Source organism: Oncorhynchus mykiss, chromosome 15 (genome assembly GCF_013265735.2).
Source record: "Oncorhynchus mykiss isolate Arlee chromosome 15, USDA_OmykA_1.1, whole genome shotgun sequence".
Lineage (NCBI taxonomy): Eukaryota > Metazoa > Chordata > Actinopteri > Salmoniformes > Salmonidae > Oncorhynchus > Oncorhynchus mykiss.
This window is the reverse complement of record NC_048579.1, coordinates 29,114,302-29,138,364: the sequence shown is the minus strand read 5'-3', so window position 1 is coordinate 29,138,364 and position 24,063 is coordinate 29,114,302. Positions and strand designations below refer to the sequence as shown.

The following is a 24,063-nucleotide window of genomic DNA, read 5'->3' as shown; positions in this document are numbered from 1 at the left end:
TGTCCCCATATGTTTTTTTGTAAAGTGTCTGTTGCTGTTTTTTTATATCCTGTAATGGTTTCTGTGAAAACAAATGATTGAATTCTGTTATTTTAACTTATTACAGTCACCTAGAGTAATCACAGAGATGACACCATTGCCTAAAATATATGTATAGGTTTAAATAATTTCTGAACATCCATCCCCTTAGCAACCAACCTCTGACAAGGCACGGTTAGCTTCAGGCTCTGGTGCACTGGACTCCTAAGGTGCATCTCAAATGCACCCAATTCCCTGTATAGTGCACTACTTTTAACCAGGCACTATATACATGCAGGAATTAGGGTGCCATTTTGCTCTCATCGCCTGTAGCTCTCTTTCTTACACACTCACCATGCACCATGAGCTCTGTTACGCTAGCTAGTGTTACCGCAGGCAGTCCAGTTTCCTGCATAAGGCATTATCTGGGTTATTAGCATAACAGTCGCCTCCTTTATCAGGGGAAGCTTAATGAAATGCTAATTCCTGTAGGTGGGATACCACCCCTTGCTGCTAGAAGAGGGATAAGAGGCTTTGCTGAAATTTACATGATGACTTCCTGACCTGCTTTGCAAATTGCACAGAATGGTTCTTGCTGTGTGTGCAAGCTCACACACACAGGGAACCATTCGTGAACGCTAACACACACGAGCCCACGATCACACACACAGTGTCAAGCACACATACACACAGTACCACATGTGTACGCTAACGCACAGAACAGTGTGTGTGTTTGTGTGCGTTGGTATGATCAGCATTCATGGCCTGTACCCTGCCGTAGCTAAACAACAAGAGTATCACACACACGGACACTCACAAACCTGCAGATCTAAAGCATTGTTTGCACCTTAACCTTGAGCACTACCATGCCAAGTTTAATCATGTTTGAGAGTAAACAAAAAATACAAAGCAAGAATCAAGAGAGCCTGTGCACTTTATAGGGAACAGGGTGCCATTTGGGAGACAGCCCATCTACGCGAGTCATCAGCAATGACATCCTATGGACATTGTGTGCTTCAAAGTGCAAACAGATATATTTCTTGCTGCATTCAATGTAAATGCACATACAGTTGAAGTCGGAAGTTTACATACACTTAGGTTGGAATCATTAATACTTGTTTTTCAACCACTCCACAAATGTCTTGTTAACAAACTACAGTTTTGGCAAGTCGGTTAGGACATCTACTTTGTGCATGACAAAAGTCATTTTTCCAACAATTGTTTACAGACAGATTATTTCACTTAAAATTCCCTGCATCACAATTCCAGTGGGTCAGAAGTTTACATACCCTAAGTTGACCATGCCTTTAAACAGCTTGGAAAACGCCCGAAAATGATGTCATGGCTTTAGAAGCTTCTGATAGGCTAATTGACATAATTTGAGTCAATTGGAGGTGTACCTGTGGATGTATTTCAAGGCCCACCTTCAAACTCAGTGCCTCTTTACTTGACATCATGGGAAAATCAAAGAAATCAGCCTAGACCACAGAAAAGAAATTTCAGACCTCAACAATTCTGGTTCATCCTTGGGAGCAATTTCCAAACGCCTGAAGGTACCACATTCATCTGTACAATCAATAGTACGCAAGTATAAACACCATGGGACCACGCAGCAGTCATACCACTCAGGAAGGAGATGCGTTCTTTGGTGCGTAGCAGTTTGGGTCTAGAGTGTCACCCCCTTTGAAGAGGGGAATGACCAAGGCAGATTTCCAATCTTTGGGAATCTCAGACTACACGAAAGAGGTTAAACAGGCTAGTAATAGGGGTTGCAACAATTTCAGCAGATAGTTTTAGAAAGAAATGGTCCAGATTGTCTAGCCCGACTGATTTGTAGGGGGTCCAGATTTTGCAGCTCTTTCAGAACACCAGCTCTGGATTTGGGAGAAGGAGAAATGTGGAAGGCTTGGGCGAGTTGTTGTGGGGGGTGCAGTGCTGTTGACTGGGGTAGGGGTAGCCAGGTGGAAAGCATGGCCAGCCGTAGAAAAATGCTTATTTAAATTGTCAATTATCGTGGATTTATCGGTGGTGACAGAGTTTCCTATCCTCAGTGTAGTTGGCAACTGGGAGGAGGTGTTCTTATTCTCCATGGACTTTACAGTGTCCCAGAACTTTTTTGAGTTTGTGTTGCAGGAAGCAAATTTCTGCTTGAAAAATCTAGCCTTAGCTTTTCTAACTGCCTGTGTATATTGGTTCCTAAATTCCCTGAAAGGTTGCATATTACGGGGGCTGTTCGATGCTAATGCAGAACGCCATAGGATGTTTTTGTGTTGGTTAAGGGCAGTCAGGTCTGGAGAGAACCAAGGGCTATATATGTTCCTGGTTCTAAATGTCTTGAATGGGCATGCTTATTTAAGATGGTGAGGAAGGCATTTAAAAAAATAACCAGGCATCCTCTACTGACGGGATGAAGTCAATATCCTTCCAGGATACCCGGGCCAGGTCGATTAGAAAGGCCTGCTCGCTGAAGTGTTTCAGGGAGCGTTTGACAGTGATGAGTGGAGGTCGTTTGACCGCTGACCCATTACAGATGCAGGCAGTGATCGCTGAGCTCTTGGTTGAAAACAGCAGAGGTGTATTTAGAGGGCAAGTTGGTTAGGATGATATCTATGAGGGTGCTCATGTTTACGGCTTTGGGGTGGTACCTGGTAGGTTCATTGATTATTTGTGTGAGATTGAGGGCATCAAGCTTAGATTGTAGGATGTCTGGGTGTTAAGCATGTCCCAGTTTAGGTCACCTAGCAGAACGAGCTCTGAAGATAGATGGGGGGCAATCAATTCACATATGGTGTCCAGGGCACAGCTGGGGGCAGAGGGTGGCCTATAACTTATTTCTGGAAAGTGAAAAATGGCTTAAAGACATCAAAGTCAAGGTATTGGAGTGGCCATTACAAAGCCCTGACCTCAATCCTATAGAACATGTGTGGGCAGAACTGAAAAAGTGTGTGTGAGCAAGGTGGCCAAAATTCACCCAACTTATTGTGAGAAGCTTGTGGAAGGCTACCCAAAACGTTTTACCCAAGTTAAACAATTTAAAGTAAATTCTACCAAATTACAATTGACTTCTGACCCACTGCGAATGTGATGAAAGAAATATAAGCTGAAATAAATCATTCTCTCTATTATTATTCTGACATTTTACATTCTTAAAATAAAGTTTCTGGAAAATGTGGATTTTTAAAAGTAGAAGCTCAAATTGTTTGGGCACAGACCTGGATAGTAAGACAGAACTCTGCAGGCTATCTCTGCAGTAGATTGCAACACCGCCCCCTTTGGCAGTTCTATCTTGTCAGGAGATGTTCTAGTTAGGGATGGAAATAAAGTGGTGATCCTAACTGACCTAAGACAGGGAATTTTTACTAGGATTAAATTTCAGGAATTGTGTAAAATGTAGTTGGCTAAGGTGTATGTAAACTTCCGACTTCAACTGTATACTATTCCATATTATGTCCATCCCTCAACAAGAAGTAAAATCACATTTTTACCTTGACCAGTAAGCGGATGGTTCCTGATGCTTTGTGGGAAATGTAGTACCAGAAGGTGAGCTTGCAGGTGGCACTGGACTCCTTCCACACAGAGCTCTTCATGTGAGCCTTATCACCTTTAAATCCCACTGGAGTAGCTTCCAGATAGACAAAATGACCTGAGAGAGAGAGAGAGAAAGAGGTGTGAAGCAGATTGATAGCCACCTCCTCAGACTGTTCTTGCTTCTGATGACAAATTACAGTGAGGTCATGGGGTGGCGATCACTGCAATTGCCCCTTGGTGCCTTCAGTGGTTGCCATTACAGAGGGCACAGAAAAGTTTACCAAGTCAATGATCAAACCTCCAAAGTTAAAAAAGAACATGCTGGATTCAATGGGAGTCAGTGATCTAGAACATTCAACAGACTGGAAGACTCTAATCATTCATATGTGGCTCTAAGTCAATTCAAAAGCTTCTCAAGATACTGCAGATGAATAGCCATTCAATATCTTGTCTGTGATACATCGACGGAGATGCATTCCTAATGGCATCCTATCCTATTCCCTATATAGCGCAATACACTACTGACCAGAGCCCTATGTACGGAATGCAATCCTCTCCATCTTGAGCCAAGAAATGTGATCCAACTATCTCATAAAATTCAGGGATACAGGTTTTAATTTATTCGCAGAGCAGGTAGGGAATGTAAAAAATCTAAATTTTATACACTTCCTCAAATCAATTTAAGTATGTTATTGGACTCTATTATATGCTTTGGTTCAGCAGATACAGTATGAAGTAAAAAATACATTGTTCGGTTATGGTCGGATAGAGAAATAGCCACCATGGCAAGAGGATGTTTTATTGTGCTCAGAGCTCCAAACTGTGCAACTGAACCAAGTTTCATGTTTATATAAAAAGTGTGGGAAAAATCCACATATCGCCTGGACTATAAGGGGAATTCACATAGGAATTGCAGAGAGAAATACACTAATACACTACCATGCTCATTCTTCAGAGTGTGGTCAAATGGAGGTCTTATGCCCTGGACCGAGCCCACACCCAATGCCCAATCAAAGTTGTCAGCCAGGGAGCTCTTCCAACCACAGCGACCATTCTCGAAAGAGCAGGAAGTCCCACAATCCTTTTCATCGGTGCCGTCGGCGCAAACGTCTATGAAGTCACAGCTCTTGTCTGGATGGAAACACTGGCCGTTCTCACACTGCAGGTGGCCCAGAGGACAGGATCCTAGGGAACACACACACTGATTATAATGCATAATATATGCTTGAGCCAGACAGACAGACAGACACACACGGATAATACTTGCATGAGACAGACACACTAACACACACACACACACTGACTAAGGGAGAGGCCATGTATTGAGAATTACACAAAGTCAATCTATTGTATAGCATTCAGTGGCTTGCACATGAAGGCAAAGGGAAACTGCAGCAGCGTCAGGATCTGTGTGTGTAGCTAGCATGATGTTGGCATACATTAGCTTCCTCATACATCATGTATTTGGGCCTTGGCCAAAAGTAGTGCACTATACTGTATAGGATATAGGGTGCCATTTGGGACACAGAGTGCTGTAAAAATGTTATGGATCATGCTGCAACATGCAGCCAAGAGACTAGGGTGATAAGCAGGACCAGACTGGACAAAGGACAGTGAGATAGGAAATCAATGAAGTATTGAAATCAAAACAAATAGTGTGTATCCATTCAGTGCACAAACAGTAGTGTGAATTCCCTGTGGATTTGGGTTGGCTCTGGTCTTAAGACCTAACAATCATCAGAAATACACATATATATATATATACACAATTATGTGGACACCCCTTCAAATTAGTGGATCTTGCTATTTCAGCAACACCTCGTTGCTGAGAGCTGTAAAACATTGAGCACACCCATCCAATCTCCATAGACAAACATTGGCAGTAGAATGGACTTACTGAAGAGCTCAGTGACTTTTAATGTGGCACCGTCCTCGGTTGCAGCACTCGCTACGGAGTTCCAAACTGCCTCTAGAAGCAACGTCAGCACAAAAGCTGTTCATCGGGAGTTCATGAAATGAGTAGCTGCACACAAACCTAAATTCACCATGCGCAATGCCAAGCGTCTGCTGGAGTGGTGTAAAACTCGCCGCCATTTGACTCTGGAGGCAGTGGAAATGCGTTCTCTGGAGTGACAAATCATGCTTCACCATCTGGCAGTCTGACAGACAAATCTGGGTTTGGTGGAACCCAGGAGAACGCTACCTGCCTAAATCCATGGTGCCAACTGTAAACTTTGGGGGAGGAGGATTTATGGTCTAGGGCTGTTTTTCATGGTTCGGGCTAGGCCCCTTAGTTCCAGTGAAGGAAAATCTTAACGCTACAGCATACAATGACATTCTAGATTATTCTGTGCTTGCTACTTTGTGGCAACAGATTGGGGAAGGCCCTTTCCTGTTTCAGCATGACAATACCACCGTGCACAAAGTGAGGTCCATACAGAAATGGTTTGTCAAGATCGGTGTGGAAGAACTTGACTGGCCTGCCTAGAGCCCTGACCTCAACCCGGCGCAACTCCATATTAATCCCCGTGATTTTGGAATGAGATGTTCGACGAGTAGGTGTCCACATACTTTTGGTAATGTAGTGTACATGCAATGCACACACACACAGACTGGATGAAAAGGCCCAAGGTGACAATAAAGAGGCAGTTGCTATTAAATAATGCAGGTATTGAGATGGTGAGCTCACCTATGCATGATCAGAACTTCACCTTCATAATGTCGGGCTAATGACATCTAGTGGAGTTCGTAAAATCCATACAGTTTAGTCAAGCCATTCGTCGAAACGACATCAAGTGTCTCAGACTAGGAGTGCTGATCTAGTATCAGTTCCCCCCCCCGTTTCTGCATGCAATGTTATTAATTGTGATCTAAAAGGCAAAGCTGATCCTGAATCTCAAAACAACCAAAGAGACCTGAAAGGCCAAGAATTCAAATTGAATATAAAAAGTAAGCCAAGCAGGCAGACGATCTGAATGATACATTAGCCTCTCTTTCAGTCAGTGGCTTAGGAGGACAAAGGAGGGGAGCAGTAAGGCTTTGTGTCAGAAGGAGGGGGAGTAGACGGCTGAGAAGAGGGGCTTGTGGCTGTATAGGAGCCAGGCATTCCAGTGGGGTCAGACTTGGGGTTTGGGAGTATTAGAGAGGCGTGATGATGCGTGATGAAGAGGGGTGGTCCCAGTAATTCAAGCAAAGAAAGGGGGATAAATCCCCTCTAATATTCTCTTCCACTTCTTCAGGTGCACAGGACCAGAAGGAATATGGTCCCACCATAGTGGCATGATGTGCACCCTATTCCCTATATAGTGCACAAATTTTGACCAGGTGCAATTTGGGGCCATACATGGACATGGAAAAAACAGAAAACCATTTTGCCTCTCAAAGGTAATGAAGAAAGAGTTTGGTCTGCAATGACAATTATTTCCATACATTCAAGTCATTTCAAATGTTGAAAGTTGTTTCTGCCTTAGTAAATAGCTGATTTTGTACTGTATGCTCCAGACGGGGGTTCAAATGGTCATAAATAATTTAAATAATGTATATGTGCTTGATTGAGCTTGCTGGGCTTAATGGACCAATCAGAAAGGTCCCAAAACTGCAAACCCTGCCCACTTAGCACTCCAAGCAGGATGGAGTAAACACTCAAAGTATTTGAAAGATTTAAAATAGTTTTTGAACCCAGGTCTGATATGTTCTATCATAACAGCAAAGCCAAACTCTATTTATTCCCCCATTCACCTCACCTCTCTCTCCCAATACCGAGGATTAATGGACTTTTATATGATGATCATTATGGGATATGATGGCTCAGAAGCCTGTACATTAAAAGTGGATCTAATTTAGTTGATGCCATTCCATTCTAGCCATTATTATGAGCTGTCCTCCACTCAGCAGCCTCCACTGGTACACAGGTACTGTAATGACCCACTGCCCTTCGACCCCATATACTCACCCCGGGTTAGATATTGTCCCCTGATGGATTGGGGAGTATAAGAATCTGTGGCATCGGTGTTTATTGTCTGGTGGGTTGTGTGTTACTGACAACATGATCCATAACCATCACAGAGCAGCCGCATCCAGACTCTCAGCAATCTTACGGTAATGACCTGTTCCAGCCATGAATCTCCTCTTGTATCAGGTGCCGTCCCACTGCTGTCTGATTACATTTGTCCCACATGGCTTTCCATCACTTTGGCTCATTCCCTCTCATCTGAATAGGCTGTCTCTCATCTCCCTGTCCTCCTCAACAACAGGCCCATTCTCCACCATTTTTTGATGTGATTAGTCCACGGTCGTTACATGCCATTATGCGTCATAAGCTACATATTAAATGGCAACATTGGGTCAAAAATAGTGCAATATATAGGGAATCGAGTACCATTTGGGAGACAGCCAGAGAGTAGCATCTCATAAAAGGCATGGATATTAACATATGAGCTTGATTTTAAGCTTGATTTATCTGAGACAATTGCGCAAGTATTTTCAGATGCTATCACGTTCTTTCTGATGAAAGGGGGGAGAGGAGGAAGAGCGAAAACAAGTTCAGCCGCATTTTGTTCATCATACAACGTTGATTTTTAAAAAAGGAAGAAGAGAGAAAGCCAGGTCGACCTTGCTTGCCTGGTGATCTGATTTATTTTGTCATTGATCTTGGAGATTGTGGGGCTGCCGTCCTTGGGATTGACTCGTTCCAAATGGAATAATAATGTCGGGGTAATGGTAGCAGTGGCCTCGTCTTCTAATGCACGTACACCAACCATCTGTATCGCTCCCTTAGATCTTCCCCTGCCCTCTGTTGCTTGTATCTCATTTTGTTTTATTAAGACATTTGACTACATTGTGTAATTCTGACTATATTAGAATATTATTTATTTATTTATTTATTATTCCCATTCCAGTGCTATCAATGACCAAGGAATATAATATACAAGTGTGTTTAACATCAAAAAGTCCAGTGAGAGGACTAATATGTACTGCCATTGGTCTGGCCAAAATAATATTTCATGTAAGAGAAAAGACAGCCATTTTCTCAACTATGTCCGTCAAAGCCATTTTGGCATAGGTCTCTCTCTGCATTGCAGGGGTTTCTTAAATTACGGGTTTGCATATAGTTCCATTTGGGAGAGACAAATTATTTTGTTTTCTTGGTGGGGGGGGGTGACATAACGCACAAATGTTTGTGAACCACAAACTCCGACTGACATAAGGATAATCCCAAAACAAGTGTAACATTTCAGCAAACGCAAATGCACGCACGGCAATTGTTAAAAGAAAGAGCAAGCTGGATATCAACATATCATTAACAACATCCTCATATTCACACTGACTCCCGCCGACTCCCGCCGACTACCATTGGGCTGAGACTCCATTAAAGTCATGTGATGACTCATTAATGCCCGTGCCTGTTGGCAGACTCACAGCAGGCTAGGTTGCATTCTCAAACACATTCTGAGGCTGTGAGTAAGTCAGAGAGAGAGAGAGAGAGAGAGAGAGAAAGGAAGCAAGAAAGAGACATAGACGCACACAACAGGACTATTGTGTATAAGGCCCCTATAGTCCAGCCCAGCAGATCACTAGAGGTCCCTTAAAGAGGCCACACACAAAGCCTTCCCCATCCCCTCAAAACCCCCCTTTTCTCTCCCTCTCCTCTTCTCTCTTCCACTCCGACACCCAATACAACAGTAAAGCTATACATTAGAAAGGGCAATTATAGCTGCTATGCACCACTGTGACAACGGGGCTAAATCAGTACACGTTGTTGTCCCTTTCTCTCGTCTCTCAAGGGTTGGCTCGTAAAGAACAGGAAGAATGCAGAGGAAACGTACAATCATCTGAATGGAGACCAAGCCGTTCTTTATTCACTGACTGATACCGCTTGGTTCACAAAACCATGACTAACGTCTCAGATTAAGCCCTATTCCCTAAATAATGTACTACTTAGTTCTTTCTTCTCCCTCCTTCATCTGCACTAACGCGAAAAAACTGAACAGGCCAAAGTCAATTCCCAGTGGGTAGGTTTTCAGACTATTATGAAGGAGAGGAGACAAGGAGACGAGGAGGTCACTTAAGACTATTGAGACGCACCCGGAGTGACATCATACCTAATGGGGGTGGAGTCTCCAGTGCTTCTGACGTAGACGAGAGCAGGCAGCCTGGTGAGAAGGTGATGTCATCCAGACAGATGTCCCCCTTGGCGCTGGGGCCCACCTTAGGATAGAATAAAATAGCATAATTGTTCCACAGGGAACTTTAGTTGTGGCAAGTCAGATAAGATAAAGAGAGTAAACATATACAGTGCCATGAAAAAGTGCTTGCCACCTTTCTAATGGGTCCCATTATGCCTGGCGAAAGCCAAACACTGCATTCCACAGCAAGAACCTCATACCAACGGTCAAGCAGGTCCCCAGTCTGCGGTCCCAACTTGCTTCAAGATGTCCACCATTGTTCCTGTACCCAAGAAAGCCAAGGTAACTGAACTAAATTACTATCGCCCTGTAGCACTCACTTCTGTCATCATGAATTGCTTTGAGAGGTTAGTTAAGGATCATATCACCTCTACCTTACCTGACACCCTAGACCCACTCCAATTTGCTTACCGCCCCAATAGATCCACAGACGATGCAATCGCCATCACACTGCACACTGCCCTATCCCATCTGGACAAGAGGAATACCTATGTAAGAATGCTGTTCATTGACTATAGCTCAGCCTTCAACACCATAGTACCCTCCAAGCTCATCATCAAGCTTGGAGCCCTGGGTCTGAACCCCACCCTGTGCAACTGGGTCCTGGACTCCCTGACAGGCCACCACTAGATGGTGAAGGTAGGAAAAAAACACCTCCACTTCGCTGATCCTCAACATAGGGACCCCACAAGGGTGCGTACTCATCTGCTAAATATGTGTATGTGACCAATAACATTTGATTTGATAGTGTGATAGTTTTGGGATGCTTTTATGCCTTTGCGGGAACCATGAATTCTCTGCTCTGCATCAGAGAATTCGACGGGAGAATGTCAGGCAATCCATCTGTGAGCTGAAGCGCAGCTGAGTCATGCAGCAAGACAATGATCCAAAACACAATCAAGTCTACATGAAAATGGCTAAAAAGCAACACATTGTAAGTTTGGGAATGGCCTTGTCAAAGTCCAGACCTAATCCCAATTGTTGGGATGTTGTGGCAGGACTTGAAACGAGCAGTTCATGCTTGAAACCCCACAAATGTCGCTGAGTTAAAGCAGTTCTGCATGCAAGAGTGGGCCAGAATTCCTCCACCGTGATTTGAGAGACTGATCAACTACAGGGAGCATTTGGTTGAAGTCCTTGCAGCTAAAGGTGGCACAACCAGTTATTGAGTGTAAGGGGGCAATTACTTTTTCACATAGTGGAATTGGGTGTTGCTTAACTTTTCTAATTAAATAAATAAAGAATACATATTTTTAAATTCTTTGTAAACTCAGGTTCCTTTTATCTAATATTAGGTTTTGGTTGGAGATCTGATAACATTCAGTATTAAAAAATATGCAAAAATAGAGAAAATCAGAAAGTGGGCAAATACTTTTTCATGGCACAGTAACAGCAACACTCACAGATGCAACTACTATGCCAGATATGCACAAGATGAACATAAGTCACAAGAATTCAATACAAATGTTCATCACCTTGCCCTCGAAGGTGACCCGGAAGTCTTCCTGAGAGGTCAGCTGGATGTCCCTCCTCTGCCAGTAGTTTCCCTGGTCTCCAGTCAGGTTGAGGAGGAGCTGGTGACCTGAGGAGCTGGTGACCTGGAACACGTTCAGCGTTCCAAAGCCGTCTCCCGACATGTGCAGGTAGAAGCGGATCTGGAGAAGGGAAGGGGGACACACACACACACACAGGAAAGTGACAAACATAGTGAAGTCATGCAAGTGTAGCCAAGTTGAATTAGTTAAACTAACTCGTCATCTTAAAACATCTCCATCTGTACCATCAAATTTCTGGATCAGCACAGACAGTCTGGGAAATACCATGATATTTAAGCAATGAGACTTTCCTCGACTCATTAAAGTGAAGTTTAAATACCCCTGACTTGTAAAGGCCCAAAAGGCTCCTTAACAGCTTCTACCCACAAGACTGCTGAGCAATTAACATTGACCCCCCCCCCCCATTTGTTTTGTACACTGCTGCTACTCGCTGTTTATTATCTATGCATAGTCACTTCACCCCTATCTACATGTACAAATTACCTCGACTAACCTGTACCCCCTGTACCCCCCCGCACGCACACTGACTCTGTACCGGTACCCCCTGTATGTAGCCTCGTTATTGTTATGCTATTGTGTTACTTTTTATATTTGAACTTTTCTTGAACTGCACTGTTGGTTAAGGGTTTGTAAGTAAGCATTTCACGGTGAGATCTACACTTGTTGTATTCGGCGCATGAGACAAATACAGTTTGATTTGATTCAGTAAATCTGATCAAAGCAACACGCACCTGAGACTCATGCTTTCTGCCTTACCATTGACTTTTCACTGCAACACTCTTATTATGATCACTCGTTTCACCTCCCCGTAGACCATGAAAGCAAAGCAAGAGGTCTATCTATATACAAAGGTAATTTGTTGTGAACAAAAATCTCCGTAGCTCCATTCATTTCCTTCTATTTCCCCTGTTCATTACAGCTAGCCCACAAAGTCAGCCACTCCTAACGCAGTGCTAAGGAGTTTTCTACCAAATGCAACTAGATGCGGAGGGAGGGCGGGAGGCAGTGAGAAGACTAAACTACCGCTTCTTCTCTCCCCCCTCTCTTCCCCTCCTCCCCTCGCTCTGTTTAATTGGCGCCTGTCAGCTGCGTGTGTGATTGGTTGGCAGGTCCAGCCCGAGATGAGACAGACACAGTTCCGTACAAACGAGGCACTCAATAAGAAGGACTCAGACAGACTGACTGATGTGAGCTCAGTCAGAGAGAGAAGAGAGATGGCTCCTGAGATGGCTCCTGGACTCACCCACTGCACTGGCTGATCTCGTCACACACAGAGGGAGGAGATACTGACTGACCAAGCCCTTTATACATATTCCCCCAATTCTACTTCATAGTCTACCTGAACCTCCTCCCTTAATCTGTCTGTAGGTTTGTATGGTGGATTATAGGGGCGGGGGGGGGGTGAATGAGCCAATTGGAATTTTGGAATAATTAGGTGGCCATGATGGCATGATGGCCAGATTGGGAATTTAGCCAGGACCCTGGGGTTAACATCCCTATTCTTAAGATAAGTGACTTGGGATCTTTAGTGACCATAGAGTCAGGACACCCGTTTAACGATGAATCCGAAAGACGGCACCCTACACAGGAAAATGTCCCACCACACCGCCCTGGGGCATTGGGATATTTTTTGGGGGGACCAGAGGAAAGAGTGCCTCCTACTGGCCCTCCAAAAGCACTTCCAGCAGCATCTGGTCTCCCATCCAGGGGCCGACCAGGACCAACGCTTGTGTCCATGTATTGATCATATGACCCTTTTAATCTCGACCCAGTAACACCCACATGGCTCCCGAACTGTTATCTACAGTCTCTGCCCTGACCTTGCACTGCTTGCTCCTGCGGCTGAGGAGGGGTCCTGAGATTCTAGCGGCGTCTCCGGTTGCCTGGGGGAAAGAGCTCTCCACATAGAGGTAGTGGCCAGACGGGTCCCGCAGGGTGTGGTCAGTAGATGGACCTGTGCCAGTGGTCGGTGTGCTGCCCGCTTTGATAAGCCAATCGAAATTGTCCTGCAGGCACTGGCGCCAGGAGCAGAGGTCAAACTCAAAGTTGCAGTGTCCGCTGAAGCCCTCTGTAAGAGAGAGAGAGACAGAGAGGAAGAGAGCTTAATTAGTCATTAGTATACTCACCATGACATAAATAACTTCCACACTTGGCACACCACGTAATTTCGATGTGGATAATGGAGTAATATTTGGTTGAGACGTTGATCAAGGAGATTACAACCAACAGTGAGCTCCAAAGGTATAGGGACAGTGACACATTTGTTGTTGTTTTGGCTCTATATTCCACCACTTTGGATTTGAAATGACAATGACTATGAGGTTAAAGTGCAGACTGTCAGCTTTATTTTGAGGGTATTTTCATCTATATCGGGTGAACTGTTTATACATGACAACACCTTTTGTACATAGCCCATTTAAGGGGACTAAAAGTATTGGGACAAAAGTAGTCAAAAGTTTAGTATTTGGTCCCATATTCCTAGCACGCAACGATCAAGCCAATGATGGAGATGGGGATTTGGACTTGTGGTTTTGACTTAATTCTCTGTACAGGCCAATGACTTTGATGGTGATTCTGATCTGACCATAAATTAATATATTGTGCCACTGACCTGAAACAATTGAAATTCAATATGTAGCCTAGATGTTGCCTAGTAAGCGCACGCTAACTAGCTAGCTAACTTACCTGGTACATTGTTGCCCATGTGAGGAAGTTAGGCTAGCAAGCATTTTAGCTAGGTAGCCTATGACAACCAAAACTAAAAATGTACTGTATGACAGAGCCATAGACAGTTGTGCCAACATGAAAGAGGATGATGGCATTGGCATTCAACTAGTCTACAAGTAGGGTGAGTTTTAAAACATGCACACATGCACAGACAGAAATCAGTATTAAGGACAGCCACATGATTTTAAGCAACATTAATTGGACGAAATAGTTTAAGGTGTCTTTAGGTTTGTTTTCAGTGTATTAAACTAAGCATATATAGCCTTGTTAATTTGATGATGTTTAAATGTTTCAGTTGAAACGGTGCTGGAATAGCGGAGGCAGTTGTGGTTGTAAATCAGTAGTTGTTTAACAAACTGTCCAAAACATTAACGTACTTGGCCATGCTGCAGATTATAGAACTGTTTGTCACATGCACCATTTGGTTTGTGGACTTCAACTGGCAGATGTTGCTCTCCGGTTTTGTGATGAAACAAGCGCATGTATAGTTGAGTTTATTCCGCCACTGTGTGACTGTTGTCTTTTTTTTTTGTCGTAACGGCCTTATTGTATATCACGGTGGCGTGCGAACGAACGGGTTACAGAGCGAACGCCGCAGTTATCACAACAAAGGTTGTAAATATGGCTTATTTTTTTTAAAAACTGGCTTGGCTTCCTCGAGAGATTTTACTCACGTACCCGCTACTGCTCAAATGAAAGCTGACAGTCTGCGCTTTGACCTCAGTCGTTGTATCATTTCAAACCCAAAGCGCTGGAGTACAGAGGCCAACAAAAAAAGCACTGTCCAAATACTCACTGTATATTCACCCACTCAAAAAACAGCCTAAAGTTATGACAATTTATCACTATACTTTTAACTGTGTAAAAGCAGTCTCGCAAACCCGACCCTAGGCAAGAGCAGTGTATGCCGTAGCTTTGGATACATTGTGGGAGGCAACTGTCTGCCTAGGGAGACTAATCTAATAGCACAACCAAACTCCAATGGAAAAACAATGTCAGATTTTTGGTTTAGTCGTCACCGAAATGTTTATCGCCGTGCTTTCAATTATTTAAAAGCACAGCAAATTTCAAATGGGAGTACAATGTCAGCTATTTTGTTCATTTATACCACAGATGAATGTGTTATCACTGTGCTTCATCTAATAGCAGAACCAAACGACTGGGATTGCAGTTGAGAATACATTAGAAAAGTAGGCTACATGGTGCAAGTGATTAATGTCGTTCGAGATTCTGCACAGATAATTACAGCAATTGAGAAGATAATATGATTACATAACAATACATTCATATGATTACATAACAATACATTCATATTTACATGATGCTCAAAATGTGGCCATACTCATTTTAAGGTTGAATGTTACATTAGATTGTACAATTAATAAAAAACACCATTGCCACCACAGTAATGGCCTATTTATTGCCTTTACCTCCCTACTCTTCAACATTTGCACACACGTACATACAGTTGAAGTCGGAAGTTTACATACACCATAGCCAAATACATTTAAACTCAGTTTTTCACAATTCCTGACATTTAATCCTAGTAAAGATTCCCTGTTTTAGGACAGTTAGGATCACCACTTTATTTTAAGAATGTGAAATGTCAGAATAATAAGAGTGAATGATTTATTTCAGCCTTTATTTCTTTCATCACATTCCCAGTGGGTCAGAAGTTTACATACACTCAATTAGTATTTGGTAGCATTGCCTTTAAATTGTTTAACTTAAGCCTTCCACAAGCTTCCCACAATAAGTTGGGTGAATTTTGGCCCATTCCTCCTGACAGAGCTGGTGTAACTGAGTCAGGTTTGTAGGCCTCCTTGCTCGCTCACACTTTTTCAGTTATGCCCACAAATATTCTATAGGATTGAGGTCAGGGCTTTGTGATGGCCACTCCAATACCTTAACTTTGTTGTCCTTAAGCCATTTTGCCACAACTTTGGAAGTATGCTTGGGGTCATTGTCCATTTGGAAGAACAATTTGCAACCAAGCTTTAACCTTCTGACTGATGTCTTGAGATGTTGCTTCAATATATCCACATAATTTTCCTCCCTCACGATGCCATCTATTTTGTGAAGTGCACCAGTCCCTCCTGCAGCAAAGGACCCCCACAACATGATGCTGCCACCCCCGTGCTTCACGGTTGGGATGGTGTTCTTCGGCTTGCAAGCCTCCCCCTTTTTCCTCCAAACATAACAAATGGTCATTATGGCCAAACAGTTCTATTTCTATGTCGATATAGGACTCGTTTTACTGTGGATATAGATACTTTTGTACCTGCTTCCTCCAGCATCTTCACCAGGTATATTGCTGTTGTTCTGGGATTGATTTGTACTTTCGCACAAAAGTAAGTTCATCTCTAGGAGACAGAACGTGTCTCCTTCCTGAGCGGTATGACGGTTGTGTGGCCCCATGGTGTTTATACTTGTGTACTATTGTTTGTACAGATGAACGTGGTACCTTCAGGCATTTAGAAATTGCTCCCAATGATGAACCAGACTTGTGGAGGTCTACAATTTTTTTTCTGAGGTCTTGGCTGATTTCTTTTGATTTTCCCATGATGTCAAGCAAAGAGGCACTGAGTTTGAAGGTAGGCATTGAAATACATCCACAGGTACACCTACAATTGACTCAAATGATGTCAATTAGGCTATCAGAAGCTTCTAAAGCCATGACATCATTTTCGGGAATTTTCCAAGCTGTTTAAAGGCACAGTCAACTTAGTGTATGTCAACTTATGACCCACTGGAATTGTGATACAGTGAACTTTAAGTGAAATAATCTGTCTGTTAAACAATTGTTGGGAAAATGACTTGTGTCATGCACGAAGTAGATGTCCTAACCAACTTGCCAAAATTATAGTTTGTTAACAATACTTTTGTGGTGTGGTTGAAAAACGACTTCAACTGTAGATTTTTCTATTGTGTTATTGACTGTACATTTGTTTATGTGTAACTCTGTGTTGTTGTTTTTGTCGCCCTGCTTTGCCTTATCTTGGTCAGGTCACAGTTGTAAATGAGAACTTGTTCTCAACTGGCCTACCTGGTTAAATAAAAAATAAATACATCAAAATAAATCACACAAAATTCAACAAAAGCTGCTGTAAATAACACTGTTCTTTAATTCATTATTATCAAACGGGCAGGCGAAGGGTCTCTCACTCACTGCAGATGTAGGGGTCCTCGTCGGAGCCATCTCCACAGTGGTTGAGGAAGTCACACAGGTTGTCCTCTGGGATGCAGTATCCATTGGAGCAGGTGTACTCCTCAGGCCCACACGGCTGCTCTGGGCTGAGGGGAGGGGTGCAGTTCTGGAAGGTCACGTCATCCACCACCACATCTCCCATGTAGCTGATCCCCCGCTTGGCCTGGAAGATTACCTAAATGACAGACAGGATTGAAGTAAGCCATCTGTCCAAGTCTTTCAATGCTTGAAGTAATACCCAAATACTTATAAATTAACAAAACTGTCTAGTACCGTAAATAAACTAGCAAATTCACAATAACATGCCATTAGTCTCGTTCTCAGCCATCTTCACTAAAATCCTGGTAAGCAAGGCTAAACATGACATAAACACAATTAAACCCAACATACCAGGGCATCCCAAATGGTACCTGGTCAAAAGAAGGGCACTATAAAGGGAATAAGGTTCCACTTAGGATCTAGCCCAAAATCACCAACTGTATACTACACAAGCAGCTCATCCTTCAAATTGCTGAGTAATGTACAAGTAACTGCCAAAATAAAGGAAACACTTGAGTAAATGAGCGACACAAAGTATATTGAAAGCAGGTGTTTCCACACAGGTGAGGTTTTCTGAGTTAATTAAGCAATTAACATCCCATCATGCTTAGGGTCATGTATAAAATGCACAGTTGCCTATTATTTTGGCTACCGTGGCTAGAAGAAGAGATCTCAGCGATGTTGAAAGAGTGGTCTCAAAGGAGCATAGGCGGTTTTAAGGGTGTGTATATGAACACTTATGGGAGAATCTAGAGAGACACCTAAAGACAGTGTTTTTCACCACCATCAACAAAACACCAAATTATGGAATTCCTCATGGACTAATGGTGTCGCATCCCTCCAATAGAGTTCCAGACACTTGTAGAATCTATTCCAAGGCGTATTGAAGCTGTTTTGGTGGCTCGTGGTGGCCCAACGCCTTTAAGACACTTTAAGTTGGTGTTTCCTTTATTTGGACAGTTACCTGTATTTCACACGAGAGAGGACCTGGGCTGATTAAGTGCTTTGTGGGAGAGAGAAAGGGCACTGAAGCTCTGATGGTAAGAAAGCTGCTCTTGAACACACCGCTTCAGTGCTAAAGGACACACTGATTGCTCTATCTGAATGGCTGATCTGACTGGGCCCGGTTGACAAAGGTTAATGGACATCAGTACAAAGGTCAGGGGATGTGTTGCTAAAATTGCTATTTCACTGTTGATGTCAGGTCTTTGTCTTGTTTCTGGTAGGGTGAACTCAGCCATTGGAAAGCATGCAGTTTCTTCCTAGATAGCTTCCGTCTAGGGAGATTTTCCTGGCCACTGTGCTTTTGCATTTGCTTTGCTTGCTCTTTGGGGTTTAGGCCCGGTATCTGTAAAGCACTTTGTGGCAACTGCTGATGTAAAAAAAGGGCTTTATAAAATAAATGTGATTAATTCTCTTTACAGAGTCAAACAATCAATCTGTGGCTGTGTGAGTCGAAATCCTCTTAGTGTAACAGTCAAGCATGAATTGCAAATGGTCCTCCCCCCTCCCCAAAAAAAAGAGTCCACAAAACAAAACCGTTTTATATTTTAGTCATTTAGCAGACCCTCTTATCCAGCGTGGAACAGCATGAATAAGCATGAATCACTCCACAAGACCTGTGACAGATGGATTTATGGACTTGGTTCTCTCCAAGACAAGATGATTGACAGACCTGGAAGTCATGGTCGATTCCGAGAAACACTTCTCCACGTCTCCATTTGTTGCCTTGGTTACCAGTCTGGGACCACACTTCATGGGTGACATTTCCATACTTCAATAACACCTGTGAAATACAGTAAGAAAATCTCACAGTTGTACCACAGCTTTGTGATAAAAAATAAATATTTTTTAAAAACATTGTCATGGCCATTGGCTGTATTTTATTCACCATATGGTATATTGTGGTGCAAAGTACTTTTGAGAGACAAAACAAAATACGTTTAAGCTTATGTAAAAAATGTGAGAAAAAAAATAATTAAAGCCTGCCATAAAAAACAAAGGCTTTTTAATTTAGATGACAAAATAAGTGCCATGTTTTTTTGTTGCATTGTTTTTAAGATAAAATGTATTCTCAGTCTATTTAGACCCTTGTTTCCTATGAATACCATGTATATATTTTTTCACAGAAACAACGCAACACTTATTTTCTCTTTTCTTGGTGATACATCTGAGAGACTCTATGGGATTCATTCACCTGCAGGGTTCCCACAGTGAAGCCGCTCATGTGATACCAGAATCCCAAGGTGCACTGGGGTCCAGTGGAGGAGATGACAGGGGTCTGCAGGTCGGTGATGTGGCCGTAACCACCGTTGGAGCTGTCTGCATACATGTACCAACCCTCTGGACTGCCACTAGTGTAGATGCAAGAAGAGGGGAGGTTAGAGGTTCACATTATTAACACAATTCAATTGAATTCAAACAACTTTATTTGTCACCATGGGGCAATTCTATTTAAGGCTATAGCCGTGGTTCAGACACATACAACAAACGGAGACAATAAATAGAGATGACCATGAAAGACAATTACCTTAAAGTGCAATACAATATATATGATAATGAATAGAAACTGTAGAAAGTATTAGTTTATGGGAAATAAGGTTGGGTAAGAACAAATACACTAATTGTCACACCCTGATCTGTTTCACCTGTCTTGTGCTTGTCTCTACCCCCCTCCAGGTGTCACCCATTTTCCCCTGTGCATTTATACCTGTGTTTCCTGTTTGTCTGTTGCCAGTTTGTCTTGTCTCGTCAAGCTGAACAGCATGTTATTCCGTGTCTCTTTAGTCCCTGTTTTCTAGTTCTTCCGGTTTTGATTATTCTGCCCGTCCTGACCCTGACCCTGCCTGCCATTCTGTACCTTACGGACTCTGCCACTGGAGTGGAAGACAGCCTTCAACACGGCTAGCGGACGCTACGTATACCTGGTGATGCCATTCGGTCTGACCAACGCTCCTGCTGTGTTCCAGGTCCTGGTTAATAACGTTCTCCGTGACATTTTGAACCGGTTTGTGTTCGTCTACCTCGACGGCATCCTCGTCTTTTCCCGCGCAGCTCAAGTACACGCTCTCCACGTCTGACAAGTCCTCCACTGTCTCCCACCCCACACATAGAGTGTCCGCCCACAGAGGCAGGTCACTGAAACTCATCTATCTCTCCCTGTACTAGACCCAGGCCCCTACAGATTGTCAATCACAGTCATCCTTTACAACCATGGGAGAATAGAGCAGAGGGCTGCGATTCGCTTGACTGCTTTCATCCATCTCCATAAGCTCACAGCTCCCTGGATACCATGCCTCTCCACCCTTCCTACCCAAGAGAGGAGAGGCTCCCCTTGGGCTTGGAGAAGACCAGTTCCCCCTCTCACTTCCATGGCTGCCGGAGCTTAGTAATCGTCTGTTACTGAAGAGTAAAGGACTGCAGCAGGAGTGAGGGAAAGAGGGAGGAGGAAGGGAGGGAAGAGGGATGATTGCACCCGTACTCTGGCCCACTGGCTACAAGAGGAAAGGACAGGAAATGACAGTAATAGAGTGGAGGAGTTGATTTCTGCTCTCACTGTCAACCCCTCAGATAGGCAATCATAGCCCAGACAGGTAACATTCTGAAACATCATTACTCAGTTTCAGAGGATGTCTCAGAGGGCTGTGATGGCGTTTTTTGACCCCGGTGTGTGTGTGTAGAAATGGTCATCGAAATTGTTATTGTAAAATATATATCTTTCTTTACATTTCCTTAGTATATCAGGTATTTTTTTAAATATATTTTGTGATAAAATAAAGAAAAGTATGTTCCTCATTTGCATATATACACTGGGTGTATTTCCCACATGAATAAATTCATATAAATTGGTGGAACAGGGCTGCAACCACAACACACCTGCCGTGTCTAGGCCTACCTGCACTCACCTGCCGTGTCTAGGCCTACCTGCACTCACCTGCCGTGTCTAGGCCTACCTGCACTCACCTGCCGTGTCTAGGCCTACCTGCACTCATCTGCCGTGTCTAGGCCTACTTGCACTCACCTGCCGTGTCTAGGCCTACCTGCACTCACCTGCCGTGTCTAGGCCTACCTGCACTCACCTGCCGTGTCTAGGCCTACCTGCACTCACCTGCCGTGTCTAGGCCTACTTGCACTCACCTGCCGTGTCTAGGCCTACTTGCACTCACCTGCCGTGTCTAGGCCTACCTGCACTCACCTGCCGTGTCTAGGCCTACCTGCACTCACCTGCCGTGTCTAGGCCTACTTGCACTCACCTGCCGTGTCTAGGCCTACCTGCACTCACCTGCCGTGTCTAGGCCTACTTGCACTCACCTGCCGTGTCTAGGCCTACCTGCACTCACCTGCCGTATCTAGGCTGCCTCATTAATTACTGTTGTCACATTCTCTTGCATAATTCAACAAGTGTGTCAAGACAAGGATACCCACACATTTAAAAATCTAAACTCTTGGCTCTAGATTACACCCATCTATACATACTTTACATTGTCTGCAAGATTAGACATTTTTATTTATTTTTATTTATTTCACCTTTTATTTAACTAGTTCTCATTTACAACTGCGACCTGGCCAAGATAAAGCAAAGCAGTGTGACACAGACAACAGCACAGAGTTACACATGGAGTAAACAATAAACAAGCCAATGACACAGTAGAGACAAAAACGAAAGTCTATGTACAGTGTGTGCAAAAGGCATGAGGAGGTAGGCAATAAATAGGCCATAGGAGCGAATAATTACAATTTAGCGGATTAACACTGGAGTGATAAATGAGCAGATGATGTGCAAGTAGAGATACTGGTGTGCAAAAGAGCAGAAAAGTTAATAAAATAAAAACAGTATGGGGATGAGGTAGGTAGATTGGGTGGGCTATTTACAGATGGACTATGTACAGCTGCAGCAATCGGTTAGCTGCTCAGAAAGTTGATGTTTAAAGTTGGTGAGGGAAATAAGTCTCCAACTTCAGTGATTTTTGAAATTCGTTCCAGTCACTGGCAGCAGAGAACTGGAAGGAAAGGCGGCCAAATGAGGTGTTGGCTTTGGGGATGATCAGTGAGATATACCTGCTGGAACGTGTGCTATGGGTGGGTGTTGTTATCGTGACAAGTGAACTGAGATAAGGCGGAGCTTTACCTAGCATAGACTTATAGATGACCTGGAGCCAGTGGGTCTAGCGACGAATATGTAGTGAGGGCCAACCGACAATAGCATACAGGTCACAGTGGTGGGTGGTATAAGGTGATTTGGTAACAAAATGGATGGCACTGTGATTGACTGCATCCAGTTTGCTGAGTAGAGTATTGGAAGCTATTTTGTAGATGACGCCGCCGAAGTCGAGGATTGGTAGGATAGTCAGTTTTACTAGGGTAAGTTTGGCGGCGTGAGTGAAGGAGGCTTTGTTGTGAAATAGAAAGCCGATTCTAAATTTGATTTTGGATTGGAGATGTTTAATATGATTCTGGAAGGAGAGTTTACAGTCTAACCAGACACCTAGGTATTTATAGTTGTCCACATATTCTAGGTCGGAACCGTCCAGGGTGGTGATGCTAGTCGGGCGGGAGGGTGCGGGCAGCGAACGGTTGTAAAGCATGCATTTAGTTTTACTAGTGTTTAAGAGCAGTTGGAGGCCACGGAAGGAGAGTTGTATGGCATTGAAGCTCATCTAGAGGTTAGTTAACACAGTGTCCAAGGAAGGGCCATAAGTATACAGAATGGTGTCGTCTGCGTAGAGGTGGATCAGGGAATCGCCCGCAGCAAGAGTGACATCATTGATATATACAGAAAAAAGAGTCGGCCCGAGAATTGAACCCTGTGGCACCCCCATAGAGACTGCCAGAGGTCCGGACAACATGCCCTCCGATTTGACACACTGAACTCTGTCTGCAAAGTAGTTGGTGAACCAGGCGAGGCAGTCATTAGAAAAACCAAGGCTATTGAGTCTGCCGATAAGAATACGGTGATTGACAGAGTCGAAAGCCTTGGCCAAGTCGATGAAGACGGCTGCACAGTACGGTCTTTTATCGATGGCGGTTATGATACCGTTTAGTACCTTGAGCGTGGCTGAGGTGCACCCGTGACCGACTCGAAAGCCGGATTGCACAGCGGAGAAGGTACGGTGGGATTCGAAATGGTCAGTGATCTGTTTATTAACTTGGCTTTCGAAGACTTTAGATAGACAGGATGGCTATAGGTCTGTAACAGTTTGGGTCTAGAGTATCACCCCCTTTGACGAGGGGGATGACCGCGTCAGCTTTCCAATCTTTAGGGATCTTGGGCGATTCGAAAGAGAGGTTGAACAGGCTGGTAATAGGGGTTGCAACAATGGCGGCGGATAGTTCATCCGAGTGTTCATTTTCAGAAGTTGATTTCATTTTAGCGCATTTGATTTGTAAACCTTTCAACTGTATTAAATCATTTGTTTTTTCAATTGGGGTGGCAGGTAGCCTAGTGGTGAGAGCGTTGGGCTAGTAACCGAAAGGTTGGTGAATTGAATTCCCGAGCTGACAAGGTAAAAATCTGTTGCTCTGCCCCTGAACAAGGCAGTTAACCCACTGTTCTTAGGCCGTCATTGTAAATAAGAATTTGTTCTTATTAACTGACTTGCCTAGTTAAATAAACATTAAATAATATATATATATATAGTTTTTAATTACACAAAAAATCAACACCAACTAAAATAAAGTTACCTTTCTTGTGATGTAATTGCCGAGCCGGTGCATTGGCATTCTTATAAATGCATCACAAGCCAATTTATTCCACTGAGCCCACTTCAGCCATTACCAGAGTGTGTTTGTCAGGTCATTACAA

The 24,063-nt window shown here is 43.5% G+C and overlaps 1 protein-coding gene across 2 annotated transcripts in view; it reads right to left on the bottom strand.

The window, feature by feature from the left end:
* malrd1 (MAM and LDL receptor class A domain containing 1) overlaps positions 1–24,063 on the bottom strand; it is a 110,849-nt gene that overhangs the window by 42,838 nt on the left and 43,948 nt on the right. For both annotated transcript variants that reach the window (XR_005036078.1, XM_036944252.1), the window contains exons 14-21: positions 19,459–19,615; positions 18,937–19,047; positions 17,184–17,397; positions 13,108–13,355; positions 11,207–11,386; positions 9,648–9,753; positions 4,486–4,731; positions 3,504–3,661 (exon numbers count right to left, since the gene is read on the bottom strand). Coding sequence is in view for 1 of the 2 variants with exons in the window: in XM_036944252.1 (XP_036800147.1) it covers positions 3,504–3,661; positions 4,486–4,731; positions 9,648–9,753; positions 11,207–11,386; positions 13,108–13,355; positions 17,184–17,397; positions 18,937–19,047; positions 19,459–19,615 (1,420 nt within the window). In the remaining variant the exon portion in view is untranslated. The remainder of the gene's footprint in view (positions 1–3,503; positions 3,662–4,485; positions 4,732–9,647; positions 9,754–11,206; positions 11,387–13,107; positions 13,356–17,183; positions 17,398–18,936; positions 19,048–19,458; positions 19,616–24,063) is intronic.